This window comes from Rosa rugosa, chromosome 4 (assembly GCF_958449725.1).
Source record: "Rosa rugosa chromosome 4, drRosRugo1.1, whole genome shotgun sequence".
In the NCBI taxonomy this organism is placed as follows: domain Eukaryota; kingdom Viridiplantae; phylum Streptophyta; class Magnoliopsida; order Rosales; family Rosaceae; genus Rosa; species Rosa rugosa.
In genome coordinates, this window is record NC_084823.1 from 12,212,222 (window position 1) to 12,229,116 (window position 16,895).

At 38.0% G+C, this 16,895-nt stretch overlaps 2 protein-coding genes across 2 annotated transcripts; both read left to right on the plus strand.

Moving 5' to 3' along the window:
* Nucleotides 1-5,394: 5,394 nt before the first annotated feature.
* On the plus strand, nucleotides 5,395-10,584 carry LOC133742244 (phosphoenolpyruvate carboxykinase (ATP) 1-like). Its single transcript, XM_062169919.1, has 12 exons — nucleotides 5,395-5,732; nucleotides 5,831-6,012; nucleotides 6,458-6,611; nucleotides 6,731-6,815; nucleotides 7,916-8,016; nucleotides 8,253-8,551; nucleotides 8,671-8,844; nucleotides 8,955-9,020; nucleotides 9,488-9,666; nucleotides 9,758-9,927; nucleotides 10,007-10,175; nucleotides 10,271-10,584. Exons 1-12 carry the CDS (start codon nucleotides 5,449-5,451, stop codon nucleotides 10,412-10,414), a joined length of 2,007 nt encoding a protein of 668 aa, XP_062025903.1. The 5' UTR covers nucleotides 5,395-5,448; the 3' UTR covers nucleotides 10,415-10,584.
* Nucleotides 10,585-11,798: 1,214 nt separating this feature from the next.
* On the plus strand, nucleotides 11,799-12,598 carry LOC133742248 (putative ripening-related protein 1). Its single transcript, XM_062169922.1, has one exon. The coding sequence runs from the start codon at nucleotides 11,869-11,871 to the stop codon at nucleotides 12,427-12,429; it is 561 nt and encodes a 186-aa protein (XP_062025906.1). The 5' UTR covers nucleotides 11,799-11,868; the 3' UTR covers nucleotides 12,430-12,598.
* Nucleotides 12,599-16,895: the final 4,297 nt, after the last annotated feature.

A 16,895-nucleotide genomic window follows, 5' to 3' on the forward strand; every position in this document is an offset into this window, starting at 1 on the left:
TCTCCTCTTTCGTCTTCTCCTCCAGATTTTCTTCTTTCTTTATACTCCTCTTTCTTCTTCTCTTAAATTCTTCTCTTCCCAGATATATCCACCTCCGGCGACCCACATATATCAACACCATCATGACCCACTTATTCTCCCTCTCGCTTCCTCAGCCCCGACTCCTTCAACGAGGTTCGTCAACTATGCATTTCTCCAGAGCACGGCTACTGCTGCCACTACAGCGACAACCTCAACCAATCGACCTCCTCAAATTCCTCCATTTAAACCCCGACGAATGTGTTTTTGGCCGGATTTCTTCGTCAAATTCCTCGATCTCCTCAAATTCTTCAAGTTCCTTCATCGGCTGATCTGTTTCTAGCCGGATCAGTGATAGATCTTCACCAGATTTTCCAAATCTAGAGATGGTGCAAAAGGCCCGAAAACCCGAGAAACCCGGCCTGGAAAACATCGGTTCGGGCTCTCTCCGGTCCCGACTTCCGGAAAACTTCATCTGAGACCGACCCGAAAACTTCGGGCTCGGTCCCGGGCTCAGCATATTGACCCTCGGGCTGGGATCGTGCCCAGGCCTACAATGTTCATTTACGAACAAAGTTACCTGATCGTCTTGGAGTTATTTATTTAACTGTGACTATATAGTTGGTATTAGTGGCATTCCTGAGCGAATAACTATGTGTGTGTGTGTGTGTGTGTGTGTGTGTTAAGGAGGTCCTTAACTTAGCTTAAGGAACAGATTTCCATATTTTGACTACTTTTTGATCGCATATTCACATCTTAGCTGTGTAGTTTTTAGGTATATATGAGTAGATCACTTCTGCAAATTTTCAGTCAAATTGATGATCGTTAAGGCATCCAAAACTGTAATTTACACGAACGGTTCAGGTTGGACAGATTCGGTTCGTTCGTGTAGATTGTAGTTTTGGATGCCTTAACGATCATCAATTTGGCTGAAAATTTGCAAAAGTGATATATGTGTGATGAAAGTAATATGCATGATTGTGTTCATATTATTGTTTTGAGATGTGACTTTTCAGGAAACAATATTGTGGAAAAGATGTTTTCTATTGTTTTGAAAAGTATTGAGATTAGTGTAACATTTTTGAGTCAAGTGTGACTTATTTTAAATGTATTGGTCGATCTTTGTACCAAGAGTCACAGATAGTGATCAAGGAAGGGAAAATCTTTTATTAGATTTATGTAACATGTTTAGGTCTTGTGCCACTTATTCAAATGTTCTATCTGAAAACCAGATGTCACAGATGGTGACAAAGACATGTAATCGAGAACCAAGCCTTTGGCCGGGCGATTGGGTACGATAAGTTAGAGATCTAGTCTGTTTGTCAGGGTATCTCATGGGGGCCGGTAACAGTTGTGGTTACTTGAGACTCATGAGTACATGTTTTAAACGAGAGTCTTGAGAGTATTCTTTCTTTTATTGGCCATGAGGGACCTTGATTTTCATATTTGAATTGTTGAGATTTCAATCAATATGATTTGTCACGGAGTGACACGTGTTTTCTTTTGAGAAAAAGGTGTTGAGTTTTGGAAAAGAAAACAAGGCATGAGTTGCTTCCTCAAATTGAATTGAGTGGATTTATCGCGATTTGTGTGAGTTGCTTCCTTAACTTGAATTGAGTGGATTTATCACGGTTTGTGTGAGTAGCTTCCTCAAGTTGAATTGGGTGGATTTATCGCAGATTATGTGATTTTGTAATTCGCTTTCGAGCGTGAAAATGATTTCAAACATTACATGAAGTGGTTTTGTTTTGAACTATGATCGTGAAATTGAATTCTGAATTGAAGTCTGAGCATATAGATTTTGTCACGAGTGGACTTGCTGATGCATATATGCTATTGAATGATGAGAAATTGATAGTTGATGCTGTGAAATATGCTTATTGATTATTAGGTTGAGAGGACTTAAGCATGTATTCTGTTTTTGGTTGTTGAATTTACTCATACAAGCTTGCAAAAGCTTACCGGGTTTGTTGTTACAACCCGGTGCACTATTCCATGGTGTAGGGGTTTATTCTGCAGGTTAGGGTGAGCGTGGTTGACACCGTAGAACTTCCTTACCGTTGCAGTGGTAGGTTTATTATTACCTAACTGTGTTGTTCACTTGTTAGTCTTCCAATGAGTAATGAGTGTAGTGTGTGCGTTTACTTATTGAATTGATGTTTCAATTTAATTTGTAAACTATGTATAATATAATATGTGACTCTAAAGAACGAATTTATATTCACATTGTGGGTTCGGGACATCATTGATTGCCTTTGTTTAAAGGAAAAATTTCACAGCTATTTAGTATTGATGTCCGAACCATCATGCCTGGAGTATTTATATTTGATTTAATTGTATTATTATTTGTGATTGAAATTTGGGACGTGACAAATAAAGAGTTTTTGATGGATCAGTAGCTAGTCACTGTACTTCTTATACTTCTTATAGAAGACGAATTAGGTATATTCTACTTGTAACTATATGAAGAGACCATGAAAGACACACAATTTAGTTCTAATTAAGAAGAATACATCAACTTTAAAGTCAACAAAGACAAATCAAGTCTTATGATGTTCAAATTTGATTGGAACAATATTTCTTAATTTCAAATGTACTTAGCATAGCTTCATTAAACAATATATATCTTTTGTATCGCTGCAAAGAATGACAGATTGTCACTATTGTGTCAGCTGTAGCTGAAGTCTGATTTCAACGTATTCTAAGTTTGAAATTTGGCTCTAGCCAGTAGCCACATTTTTTTTTTTGAGAAGTAGATAATTTCATTACTTATCTATGGCCAGAAGGCACGTACATTAGATGCTGTCTTACACCAAGTAATACCTAGTTGGTCTAAGCTGTTAAACACATAACAGGTAACCCCCATTGGGAACATCTGGAGCACAAAGATTTAACCTAGCCATAAGGAGACAAATCCAACAACTATCTAAACCCTTTCTAGAGTAACCCTAATTGCCAAGGACCTCAATTGGTGTACAATCAGAGAAACTAAATTTAAGTAGTAATAGACTGGAATCAAATGCTAGGTAGCGAACACGGGAAGCTTAGAGCTTTCCTTTGCCCTTATCCTTAGGACTAAACCTCTTGACCAACAAAAGCAGTAGGGAAAGTGAGACACAACAGAGTCTCACCCCCTTCTGTTGTAGACTTGAGCCCGGGAGAAGGCCCAATTGACCTCTGGATGTCGAACAGCCAAGCCCAAAGAATGGGCCCCACTGAGGCCCAATACCATGAGGACCCAGTTTGATGAGGACACCCAACGCTGGGCACCACGAATCCTCCGTCGCCGGACAGTCGATGTCTTCTGGGTCGTGAAGGACCATCACAGCCTCGTTGTACATCTCGCCCAACGGTAGTCCAATGGTTCTATTTGCTCCGCCGCAAACGAGCAGTGCATCTTCATCAACAAATTCCGATCTCTGCCGCCTAGTTAACGCGACGGCTTCGCTGGCATACCAAAGCCATGCACCCTCAGCACCCTCGGGGAAGTACAATTGCAGCCACATAGACGTCAAAACATCGATCCCAATCCTTGTAGGAGGCGACCCAGACGAGGAGATCTGGTCACCATCGTGGATAAAACGTTCCATCCTTTCCCTGCCGCCATGGCTTTCACCAGCCCAAATAACCAGGGCCTCAACACCGCCGCCACGATCCTTCTCCATAGTAGGAGTTAGATTCGGCGAAAACAGATCTATGGAAGGGCAGAGGTGCCCTGATACTTGAAATCGGTCAAAGCCGCTATGCGCCACGCCGGAAAGAGGAGGCGGCGTTAGGGTCAGCGCGAGGAGACACGCTGCTAGAGAGAATAGGGTTTTCATCATTAGCCAGTAGCCACATTGAGTATAAAGATCTCGAATTTAATCTTAACTTAATTTAGTTAATCCTTATTGGCAAATCCGTCGGCAATGGTTTGTTTACGGTACAATGATATATCGGTACATTAAGTAGACTAATTCGATATAGAGATAGACTACCTCGATATAGACATAGACTAATTTGAGATTAAGTCAAGCTAGTTTACTTATGTATGTAGTAAGTCTAATCTATATCAAATCTCCTCTATCTAATGTATTAGTTCATTAAAATGATTAATCTATCGTAGAATTTTCTCATGAATCTCCTCTATCTAATATTCTAATGTATTAGTTCATTAAAATGATTAATCTAGGGGAGTGAAATTTGCACCCTGAATTACAATCTGCACTCCCCCTTCTTATTTTAATATTTTTATATATTCTGATTACATGGCTTTCCCACATTACCCTTGTTATTATTATTGTGTCTTTCACTAATTTCTGATGCTCTCATCTCTCTTCCTTCCTTCTTCAACGAACATCTCTCTGCTCTTCTTCTTCTTCATTATCTTTCCTATTTCAATCCTATTTGTGAACTCAAACAAAGAAAGATAACAAACAATCTAAGGAAAAAGTTCACCAATCCCGTTTGGAAAACTAATGTTTCTTCCCCAATTCGAAAATTACTTGGTGTAAGATCAACTAACTTTTTCCTTTGTTATCAATCTCTATGAATCTTCACTTGTCTATTGATTGAACGAACCCAAAAATCTTTCTCCCACTTCCTCTCAAAATCTCGATTTGCCTCTCAATAAAATGAGCTTTTCTTTTGTTTTGAATAACTCAACTATAAAGAACAAAAGTGCAGAACCCATAAAGAAAATAGCAAAATTTGAAGATTGATGACTCAAATATTGGGAATAATCTGAGCATGAAATTGGGTGTTTGTGATCCTTGTTCAGTGTATTCATTGGGCAATGAATCTGGGAAGTTTTGTTTAATTTGATCAACTACTTTTGGTCTTGAAGAATAGGCTGTTGATATCATATCCCATATCAAATCTCTCTCTTGATATTTGTAAAGTTTTTCTTCCCTTGAGACTCTCTCTACTTGATCTATTTAAGAAAGAAAACCTGAGAATCGATCTCAGAGATCAGGTTAAAAAAAAAAATAACAGAGAGAAAGAACCGCAAATTTTAAAAGTTTTAAGGGGCAATTATGGAACAACCAAGAGATGAAGTGTATAAATAATATTAAAATAAAAAAGAGGAGTGCATAATGTAATTCAGGGTGTGCAAATTTCACTCCTCTTAATCTATCGCAGAATTTTCTCATGAAATCTATATCTCTAGCATGCATGAGATACAGTTGTAACAGCGATTACGTTCTTATCTTACAAAAAAAGTCCAACCGCACCCGAAAACGTGTGAACATCGGGCCCACCTCAATAACACCTTCCCCTGAAAATCCATATCGAAAAGCGCTCCACAATTAAGGAAATGAAACCATGGTTAGTTAACCTAACCCCGGTTAAAACCCTCGACTGCAACCTTTTATACGACCCCTTTCGTTTCTCTCTGACACAGACAAGACTGTACTAGTCTCTGAATTTCTTAGTCACTGAAAACCAGCCATGGCTAACAACGCAGGTGAAAATGGAGACTTCAAGTTTGGTCGGATCGGAAGTATGGGCCGTCACGGACTTCCGAAGATCCAAACCCAACATGAGACCAAGGAGGTCTGCCACGACGACACTGCAACTCCGGTCAAAGCCAAGACAGTGGACGAGCTCCACTCTCTTCAGAAGAAGAGGTCATCGCAGCCCAGCACTCCTCACACCGCTACCGGGCAGCAAGGGTCGGCTTTCAACGCCATCTCCGAGGAGGATCGGCAGAAACAGCAGCTCCAGTCCATCAGGTGAGTAGTATACACATTATCAGTGACTGAAAGTACGGTTTGTTTTATGGACTTGGATATTGGTATTGATATGTTGCATGGATGGTGTTTTGTGAAAGTGCGTCTTTGGCGTCGCTGACGAGGGAGACGGGGCCGAAGGTGGTGAGAGGTGACCCGGCGAGGAAGACTGATGGGCAGAAAGCCGTGCATGTTGAGCATCATCTGTATGATAGTGCTCTCTTTGGGCTTAGTGATAGTGCTCTCAAGTTCACCCACATCCTCTACAACCTCTCTCCTGCTGGTAAATTTTACTTGCATGCCATTGATATCAGATCAATTTACCGTTATGTTTAATAGATTAAGAATATAAGAAAAGCTAGAATTCTTGGTTGTTTGAGGAACCATAATTTTTTACTAGAAAGTTGATGATGGTAGCTGATCAAATCTGAGCTCTGCCATTAGCTGATCATGTCAATGCTAGAATTGATATCAACCGACCATTTCACTATGAATCGGTCACCTAATATCTAATGAGTGCCTGACGCCGTTCAACCCCTGCATGTGAATTAGGCTCTATCTACTAACTGCTCAATTTGAGAATGATCGACTAAATATTATTCTTTGTTAATTAAGCAACAGCAATTTCTGAATAGGCTGGGATGAATTAAGATGGAAATTTTTTAGGAAAATTAGGATGGATCCGGGCTGAAATCGCCATCTAAAATTCGATGTGTTCTATCTTGCAGAACTGTATGAGCAAGCTATCAAGTACGAGAAAGGTTCATTTATAACAGCATCCGGTGCCTTGGCCACACTGTCCGGAGCAAAGACTGGCCGTTCACCAAGAGACAAACGAGTTGTGAAAGATGAAGAGACCGAAACTGAGCTTTGGTGGGGAAAGTAAGTGCCAATTGCTTCCACTGCTACATCTGAATCTGATACATGGTATCACATAGATTCAGTTATTGCAACTTTGCACATTTTAGATTATGCTAATTCATTAACTTCAATAATGTTAGGGGTTCACCAAACATTGAAATGGATGAACACACTTTCTTAGTGAACAGAGAACGAGCTGTTGATTACTTGAATTCTTTGGACAAGGTACATATTCAAATCACCACATGGCCACATGTTCATATTATCTCTCCCGTCTTTTCATTTTGAATGAGTCAAGACTTGATTGTTTAATTACCTTCATATTTTGTTAAACAAATAGTATTAGTATTTTAATCAATTTGCTTATGAAATGGTCCAAAAATCATGGGAAGACGTGTCCATCTGCTGGCAATGACAGTTTACAAACTTGGATTGAGTGGATCCTTATCCAGTTCCTAAATCTAAGAGTTATGCATATATATTTTATTGTCTCCAGTCCAAAGCCGTCATCCATTGTCCCCGAACAATTGCTGTTTTATTTATTTATGCAGCTGATAATGCTATTTACGGATCTACCTTTGCCACCGTCTTTGCTTTTTTATATATATGAGGTTGAATAGCTAAATTGATATTTTAAAGAAAATGTTGACAAGAACATATCGAAGCCTTAGTGGGTTTGTTTGACCAATCACTTTGTAATCTTTGTGAAAGTGTTTCACTCCTTTCATGATCAACTATACAGTCCTGTACTAAATGGAATAAAACATGGGACAAGAAGGTTAAATCCGAGAATCAGGATTAAAGTGATGAGATGTAAGTGCACTGTTACAGCTGCTGTGCTCAATTTATGGTGGATTTTTTTTGGATCCTCAAAATGTCCTTGAATGGAGGTTGTCTTTTTATGATTGAACAAAAGTGAGGACAGAAGTTGTTAAATTTGGAATAACTGATGAGCATAAGCTTGGAGGAAAATTTATATTGTTTGAATTTAGTACTGGAGGATTATGACCAACTCTCACAGCTCTGTTTTTGGATCTGAAAAGCAAAAACTATTCAGAGTTAAATGTAAACATATTATTGTAGAGGTCTTCCCCCCCCAAATGCCAGTTTATAGCAATGAGTTGTGCAAGGCCTCAGGTCTCAGGATTTAGGAGCTTTGTTATTATTCATATATAACCTAGGGACCTGTCTTACGCAAGGAGTGAAGCAAAATAATTGTTTGACTTAAAATTTATAATTTTTCTTATGTCTGATCTGCTTCATCCAGTTTGGTAAAGCGTACTGTCTTCATTGGTGACTGCAGTCATGATAAATCTGGATTTCAGGTATTTGTGAATGATCAATTTTTGAACTGGGACCCAGAACATCGAATCAAAGTTCGAATTGTATCTGCAAGAGCTTACCACTCCCTCTTTATGCATAACATGTAAGTAATGAAACTGATATGATTACCTGAAATCTGTAAGGCTGCTGCATTTCACAAATGCTAAGCCTTACTAGACTAGGACTCTAATACGTTTACTCTGTATCATTATGTTTTTCTAGTTTCACCTTTACTTAGAATTCAATAGGAAGTTCGAATTCAGTGCATAGCTTTATATAACAGCTTATAACTTATAAGACTGTTACTTGGTGTTCATATAATTACTGGCTTGGTGACAGGTGCATCCGACCCACTCCTGAAGAGCTGGAGGAGTTTGGTACTCCAGACTTCACAATATACAATGCTGGGCAGTTCCCATGTAACCGTTATACCCACTACATGACTTCCTCTACCAGCATAGATCTCAATCTTGCCAGAAGGGAAATGGTCATCCTTGGCACCCAGTATGCTGGTGAAATGAAAAAAGGCCTGTTTGGTGTAATGCACTATCTCATGCCTAAGCGTCGAATCCTCTCCCTACATTCTGGCTGCAATATGGGGAAAGATGGCGATGTTGCCCTTTTCTTTGGCTTATCAGGTACACTCGGTCGCTAACTGATAAGTAGTCTCTTTTGTTTCTCTCCTTGACTTTTTGTTTAGATTCATATATAGCTTTGTAACTGATGAAATAAATATCTTTTGGGTCATCTGTCATAGGAACTGGGAAGACAACTCTGTCTACAGATCATAATAGGTATTTAATCGGGGATGATGAGCACTGCTGGAGTGACAATGGTGTGTCAAACATTGAAGGTGGTTGCTATGCTAAGTGCATTGATTTGTCGAAAGACAAGGAACCAGATATTTGGAACGCTATCAAATTTGGGACTGGTAAAAAGATGATACTATGGACCATTGTTCTTTAAAGATTATGTGTTAGTTGCATCTGAGTCAAAAATTAACTGCTATTGACATTATTATTAAACATATGTGCTTTGCAGTTTTGGAGAATGTTGTGTTTGATGAGCATTATCGAGAAGTGGATTATTCAGAGAAATCTGTTACAGGTAAAGATCATTCATAGCTTTTAAAAAGCAGAACTCTGTTTAAGTAAACTTGAACTTATCATGAATTGCTTTTGCTACTGTCCCTTATAATAATTTTGAATCACTTATGTAAATCTTTTGCACATATACATTGTGGGCGTGACTTCAGAGTTGGTAAATTATTTCCTTTATCAGATATTCTGATAGTATGGATCCATATGTTAACTAGTGAGAATTTGAAATATTTATCTTGGTACGAACATACTCATTTAGAGATTGTCAAGCTATAGATAACTGAAACCATAGTGTTATTGTTCCTTAATCTTTATTGTAGTCTAGCTTGTTTTACAAATGATAGAAAGTAAATAATATATTAGAGAATTTTGAGATGAATCATGTACAGAACCTTTTCTGTACAAAAAGTATTCAGAACCAATATTGTTTAATTCTTGCTGAATTTTGGTTTTACCATGACAAAATTGTTGCAGAGAACACCCGGGCAGCATATCCTATAGAGTACATACCAAATGCTAAAATACCATGTGTTGGTCCTCATCCGAAAAATGTCATTCTCCTGGCCTGTGATGCATTTGGTGTGCTCCCACCTGTGAGCAAGTTGAGTTTGGCCCAAACAATGTACCATTTTATCAGCGGCTACACTGCTCTGGTACTTATTCAAATTGAATTCCATTCAAAAATTTTACTTCTTCTAGTTGCATCAATTGAATTTTATTGATAGAAATTCCAACGGAAAATAGGTTGCTGGAACTGAGGATGGTATCAAGGAACCACAAGCTACATTCTCAGCATGCTTCGGTGCAGCATTTATAATGATGCATCCAACAAAGTATGCAGCAATGTTGGCTGAAAAGATGCAAAAACACGGGGCAACAGGATGGCTCGTCAATACAGGCTGGTCAGCAGGAAGGTATGAAAATTGTATAAACAAAGTTTCGGTATATACATTTTGATCTACCTATGTTGTCTTACATACAGTTATTTTGCAGGTATGGAACAGGTAACCGCATCAAATTAGCTTATACCAGGAAGATTATAGATGCTATTCACTCGGGTACCCTTTTGAATGCAACTTACACCAAGACTGAAGTATTTGGACTTGAGATCCCCACTGAGATTGAGGGTGTACCTTCAGAAATTCTGGATCCAATTAACACTGTGAGTTTGCTCTCTTTTACTTAGTTAACTACTACATACTTTGGCATGATTTGTATTTGTATTAACACGTTATATGTGAATTCTTTCAATGACAGTGGTCAGACAAGAAAGCTTACAGAGACACACTACTTAAGTTGGGTGGTCTGTTCAAGAAGAATTTTGAGGTATTCGTGAATCACAAGATTGGAAAAGATAACAAGCTCACAGAGGAAATCCTTGAAGCCGGTCCAATTTTTTGATCACAGACTAGTGTGATTGGAGAAGGTCAAACGAAATGAAATAAAAATATGTGCACATATATATGTGATTGATATCCTTTGATTTTCCTCGAGTGTAGCTTACTTTCCTAAACAACCAACAACTTCAGCACTACGTATAAAGAAAGACTATTGTCTTTCTGTTTCTTTGATTGTTCAATGTGCTTTTTTTTTTTTTTTTTTTGAGGAGTGAAAGTGGCACCCTGTTTTATACAAATCACACCCCTTATTCAGTTTTTCATGAGTGTTTACATCTAACGGTGATTGAGCCTAATTTTCATGGTCGGCTACTGACAAGGTGAACACCACTATATCCTCACTACGCCCAGGGGACATCCTTCTATGATTACTATTTCTCATTAGCATATGCAGGATATATTGGATTTGTAATTATAGATCCTAGCTAGTGTAAAATACTTGAATTCATGATTTATTCCATGCTCAGCCTTATTCGCATGATTTCTTCTGAGATTCGTCTCACATTTATGAAAATTACCAGGCTTTTCCAGCCTCTTGGTCTTTATGAGAATTGGAGTTACGCACACCTGCATACCTAGTCCACTCGGTTCATCTTTTTTATCAGTGACCAATTAGAAGTAAATTTCAAAAAGATTGAATGCCGCTGATATAGATTCAAGTGATCAAAATCAGTTCTCTTAAGTGAAATAGTGCTAAACCGCAAGGCGCAAGCGATAGTTGGTTGGAAACTAGTGATGTGAGTAGGAACCTCGGCAATACTAGATTTTCGAGGAAAAAAACCACACACCACATCTCCAAAGACCCTCAAAGGAAGACTGACCTGAAGGGCCAAGAAGGACAAGGAATAAGTTAACAAAAACGATAACAAGCAACTTGTTTCAACTGGTCTTTAATTAGATAAAAAAAAAATGTAATTAGACGACATTATAACAAGGCAGATATCCCGTTGAGATGAAAACAAAACAAGAGCAATGCTTTGTTCAGTACCGAGTTTGGCAACATATACAAAATACGTTTTTGAGGTTTGAAAAACTGATAGCTTCCATTACAATATTCAGAACATGTAATGTTTCTCCATACAATATGCTTCCATTGCAATAGCTTCCATCATATGTTTCTCCATTAGCATGCAATGGTTTGAAAAAAACAATAGCTTCCATTACTCCTGACGCCACACCTCACCACCTATACAAATTCTTAATAAACAAAAGGTAAGGACACCATTGTAGTCTTAAGTAGCAGTTGCACATAGTTTCACAGCATATTTACAATTGGGGTCTCCGTTACGTTGATGTATAATCCCAACTGCGTGGCAAAAGATCTGTTGAACTCTTGATTGGTATCTTCTAGTACTCTGATAGCTATAAATACCTATCTTTAATTGCTTTCATGCATCAAGCACCCCACACAATCTACAAGCAGAGAGATAAACAGAGGCAAAGGCAAACAGATAGAAGATGACTTGCTTCTTCTCAAAGGGGTCTATTCTAGTCATTCTCCTTTTAGCAATTTGCCTAGTTAGTGAAGCTCAGCAATGTCGTCCAAGCGGAAGGATTAGAGGAAAGAAGCCCCCTCCTGGACAATGTAACCAGGAAGATGACTCTGACTGCTGCAAAGCTGGAAAAATGTACCCAACATACACATGCTCACCACCAATGTCAGGTAACACCCAGGCTTACCTCACTCTCAACAGCTTTGAGGCAGGCGGTGACGGAGGAGGCCCATCAGAATGTGATGGCAAGTACCACAATGACAACACTCCAGTTGTGGCATTATCTACCGGATGGTATAATGGTGGATCACGATGCCTTAACAACATCAGAATTAATGGTAATGGGCGCAGTGTGGTGGCCATGGTGGTGGATGAGTGTGACTCGACTGAGGGATGTGATGCGGACCATGATTATCAGCCTCCTTGTCCCAACAATATTGTTGATGCCTCCAAGGCTGTTTGGAAAGCCTTAGGTGTATCTGAAGACAACTGGGGTGGTTTGGATATCACATGGTCCGACGCTTAGTTAATCGGTTTGATGCTGTTTAGTTTTGTTGTTTTATGTGCGTCCATGTATTTGGAAAGTGTCATATGTACATATTATAGAAAGTCAATATGTTAAATCTTCTGTTATCTTATACTTAAAATTAAGTTTGTTGTGAAATATAGAACAATATCAAAAATGGACTTAATCACTTCTGTATTTTGTTTCAGTTTATAATTTGTTTCCTAGCCTTATACATATGATAAGGGCATAAACATGTTACAGTTCGACATGATTGAGGAAGTGCAAATTTCTCAGCAGAACTGTATCACGTTAATGATGAAGCTGCTCTTATGAGTATGGTTTAATAGAAGAACCAAAATGGGGTCACCTTACGGAATTGCATACTGTAGTGAAGTTATCCTCTCTTCCTCTACTTATTGCTGGAGATCAAACCTACGTCTCTTTTGCCAGAATAATGTTTGAGGTGGGATTAATATTCTCATTATTGATACTAGAAGATTATAATATACATACTAGGTTCTTGTATAACAAGTAAATCCATACAAGTTAGAGAATATTACAAATAATCTCCTAAAGATACACATAATTACATAGTAATGACAGAATATTCTTAACACTCCCCCTCAAGTTGGAGAGTTAATATCAAGCACTCCCAACTTGCATAACAAGGCTTTGAACTTGTCTTTGCCCAATGCCTTTATGAATATATATGCTAACTGTTGTAAAGAACCAACATATTGGCACGTCAGAGGAAGATGATGCCTGCAAATCTGGGACTGGGTTAGGTAACACGGGATCAGAAGAAGAAATAAGAGAATGAGTTTGGGGAGGAAAATGAAAGGTATCTTAAAAAAAAAAAGAACATCCCGGCCTATTGATAAAAAATTTCTTTGTTTCAAGATTGTAGAGTTTATAAGCTTTCTAGCCCATTGGATATCCAAGAAAAATGCATTTTTGAGCTCGTGGATCAAATTTTGAAGCTGGGTGAACAGAAGTAGCAAAAGCAACACATCCAAAAACACACATTCGAGAATAGTCAGGAGGCTTGTGATAAAGAACTTCAAATGGAGTTTTCTTATTCAATAAAAGTTTAGGAAGTCGATTAATTGTGTAGGCAATTGTAAGAATACATTCCCCCGGCCCCAAAAATAAATTGGCAAGTGAGATTGGAAGCGGAAGGCCCTAGTAGTTTCTACTTTCTAGAAGATGTCTATATTTGCGTTCAACAACACCATTTTGTTGGGGTGTGTAAACGCAAGAATGTTGAAAAATAACCCCTTGTTCAAGAAAAAAATCATGTAAAGAAAGAAATTCCGCCCCGTTATCAGTACGTATTTGTTGAACATGAGTCTGAAATTGAGTTTAGACATAAGCAAAAATTTTTTGAAGCAAAGGTTGTGTTTCACTCTTATGCCGCATTAAGAAAATCCATGTAAAACGAGAAAAATCATCCACAATAGTTAAAAAATAATGAGCGCCATTGAGTGAAGGAGTTTTTTGTCGTCCCCAAATATCACAATGTATAAGAGAAAAACATCGAGAAGTTGATATTGAACTAGAAGGAAAAGGTTGGCGAGTTTGTTTAGCCAAAGGACAAATTTCACACTTATTGTTGGAATCAAAATGAAAATGAAGTGACTCATTGGCTATATATTGTAAACAGGCAGGAGAAGGATGCCCCAAACGGCGATGCCAAAGGTCGGAAGAGATGGTAAGGTGAGAAGCAAAAGGATGTTTGGATGTAGAGATGGAAGCTAGCGCCACAAGGTAATAAAGGTCTCCTCGTTGCTTACACACCAATTATCGTCCTCGAAGCCAAGTCCTGCAAAATACACCAAGATATATGGAAAAAAAGTTACCGAACAATGTAAACCATCTATAGTTCTTCCAACAGATAAAAGATTGACATCAAATGAAGGCACACATAGAACATCTCGAAAAAAGGCATCATTGATTTTAATTGACCCCTTCATGGAAATATGAGCCTTGGTACCACTAGGCAAAGAAACTGATGGCAGTGAAGTATTCTTCTGACTACTTACGAACAACTTTAGTGAGTTAATAATATGATTGGTCGCTCCACTATCGATAATCCACCGATTAAGGGCAACGGCCTACCATACTCTGATACCATGTCAGAATAATATTGTTTGAGGTGGAGTTAATATTCTCATTGATACTAGAAGATTATATGCAGACTAAGTTCTTGTATAACAAGTAAATCTTCTCATTGATACTAGAAGATTATATACAAACTAAGTGCTTGTATAACAAGTAAATCTCTATAAGTTTGGGATACAAAGAATATTACAAATAATCTCCTAAAGATACACCATAATTACATATTAATTACAGAATATTCTTAACATCTTTCGGACAGTTTCAAACTGCTTATGGCTTCAAAGTAAAATCTGAAGAATGTGATGCTTTCTTGGTGAACAATGGCCCTAAAGATGCCACCTCAACTTTGTGTTAATTCTGATAATGCTATCTCTTGTGCTTCTTGAGGTTCTTGTTCAGTCTTTGTGGTTTCATATATTGTGTTTTATAATTTCTTTGTGCTGGCTCTGCCCTTAATTTGAGGTTTTTTAAATACTTGCTTATAACTTCTAATTTTAATAGAGCTGCTGTCTTTTCTTAATCTACCATCATTGCATAACACATGACAACCTAGGTGCTAAGCTTCAAGGCACATGTAGTTATTCAGCTAACACATATTTCAAATAGGCAAACATGACAACATCACGTAAAACATATGGAAAGGAACACAAATTGATCCCACTGCACTTCAAAATTTACAACCAGCAATCCTCTCCCAACTCTTAAAAAAGTGTAAAACACGACACTTTGCTCTACTTAACTCCAAGGCAAAATCATAAGAGGGGGGTTCATAAATTTCCTATCCTAATGAGAAAAAAAATGTATCAGTCGATCAAACCTAATGCATGGAAGATACTTGCATTATCAGTAATGAACCATTAATTATCCAATAGAAAATGAGCATCATGTCAATATTACTATTCTGAAGTAGAGGTATTCTTCCATATCGAGAGTAAATAACGAGATTGAGAACTTGAAATTCATCTAAATCAAATACACAATTTTTTCTTAGAAAAAGAAGAAAATCATAAATTTTGCATTATAGCGAGTTCTCCATTCGGATCTGGCTCCTCTAAAGTGCGGAGGGTGAGAATTTACTTTAATTTCATAAAATCTGGACTCTCTGTCTAATCTAAGGAGAGTCGAATCTAAGGTTTCTGTTAATTGAAACATCACTCTCCTACCAATTTTTGGTTTTTCATCTAAACACCACTTAACTTGTCGTTAACTCTAGAAAAAAAATAAAAAAATTGGGGATCTCTCGTAGTCAGTGTTTCTTCTCTGCCCACTCAATGTTACAACCAATCTCAAATTCAAATGCACTTGTTCATCCAATCATAACATAGTTATAAGTTTTGGATAGAGAGAAGTTAGAATTGATAACCAAGATAGATAGTCCAGCTTGATAGTCCAGATTGTGGGTCCTTCAATATCATTTACTCTATGAATCAATGGCAGATCCTAAATCAAAGAGTATTGATTTCCTGATTGTTATCCATTTCTTGTATCTGCTTTCAATCCAATATATTCTGTAAATCAATCAATCAGTTCTTACCTTAGATAGACTATAGTCCTTGTATAAATCTAGGCTTTGTACTGTAAAGCAATCATCAAATTACAACAGATTATTCCAATCTTTTCTTCTGTTCTTTATGGTATCAAGAGCCTAATTTTTTTTCCCTCTCACTTACATGTCCTATGGCCTCCTCATCCTCCACCCCTGAAAATACCCCTTCTATTACCAACTTCCTCACAATTAAACTTGACCGAACCAACTATCTGCCATGACTGCTCATCACTCTCCTCCTGAAGAAACATGGTTGACAGACACCGGGGCCAATTCGCATGTCACACCGACCCTAGGTAATATTGCTTCTCCTAAAACTTATAAAGGTCTTGATAACCTTGGTGGAATTAATTCTGATTCTGGATTATCTATTCAACACATTGGCTCTTCGAAGCTTCATTCTTCCTCTTCCTCCTTTCATCTCAATGATATTCTTGGGTGTGTGTGTTTGGTGGGGTGGTAAGGCTTTGGTCTCATATATAAGAGGTCAGGAGTTCGAGCCCCATCAAGGGTGGGAATGGGGTGGGGTTTAAAAAAAAAAAAAAAAAAATGATATTCTTCATTGTCCCTCTGCATCTACTAATCTTCTCTCCGTCTACAAATTCACTATTGATAATCATTGTTATTTTATCTTCTATCCTAATTACTTTTGTGTTAAGGATCTGAAGACGGGGAAGATGCTCTACCACGGGAAGAGTGAAAATGGCCTTTATCCATTCCGGTTTCCTTCCAAAACATCCAAAGTCTCCAGTTCATTGGCTTATGTTGGCACTCGTGTCTCAGCTGAAACTTGGCATTTTCGCCTTGGTCATGCATC

What these genes read in the sequence shown, in the direction of transcription:
- LOC133742244 (XM_062169919.1), top strand. Translation starts at nt 5,449, where the DNA reads ATGGCTAACAACGCAGGTGAAAATGGAGACTTCAAGTTTGGTCGGATC. An exon ending in CCTTTTCTTTGGCTTATCAG is followed by an intron (nt 8,552 to 8,670) that starts GTACACTCGGTC and finishes CATCTGTCATAG; the next exon opens with GAACTGGGAAGACAACTCTG. An exon ending in ACAGGCTGGTCAGCAGGAAG is followed by an intron (nt 9,928 to 10,006) that starts GTATGAAAATTG and finishes GTTATTTTGCAG; the next exon opens with GTATGGAACAGGTAACCGCA.
- LOC133742248 (XM_062169922.1), top strand. Translation starts at nt 11,869, where the DNA reads ATGACTTGCTTCTTCTCAAAGGGGTCTATTCTAGTCATTCTCCTTTTA.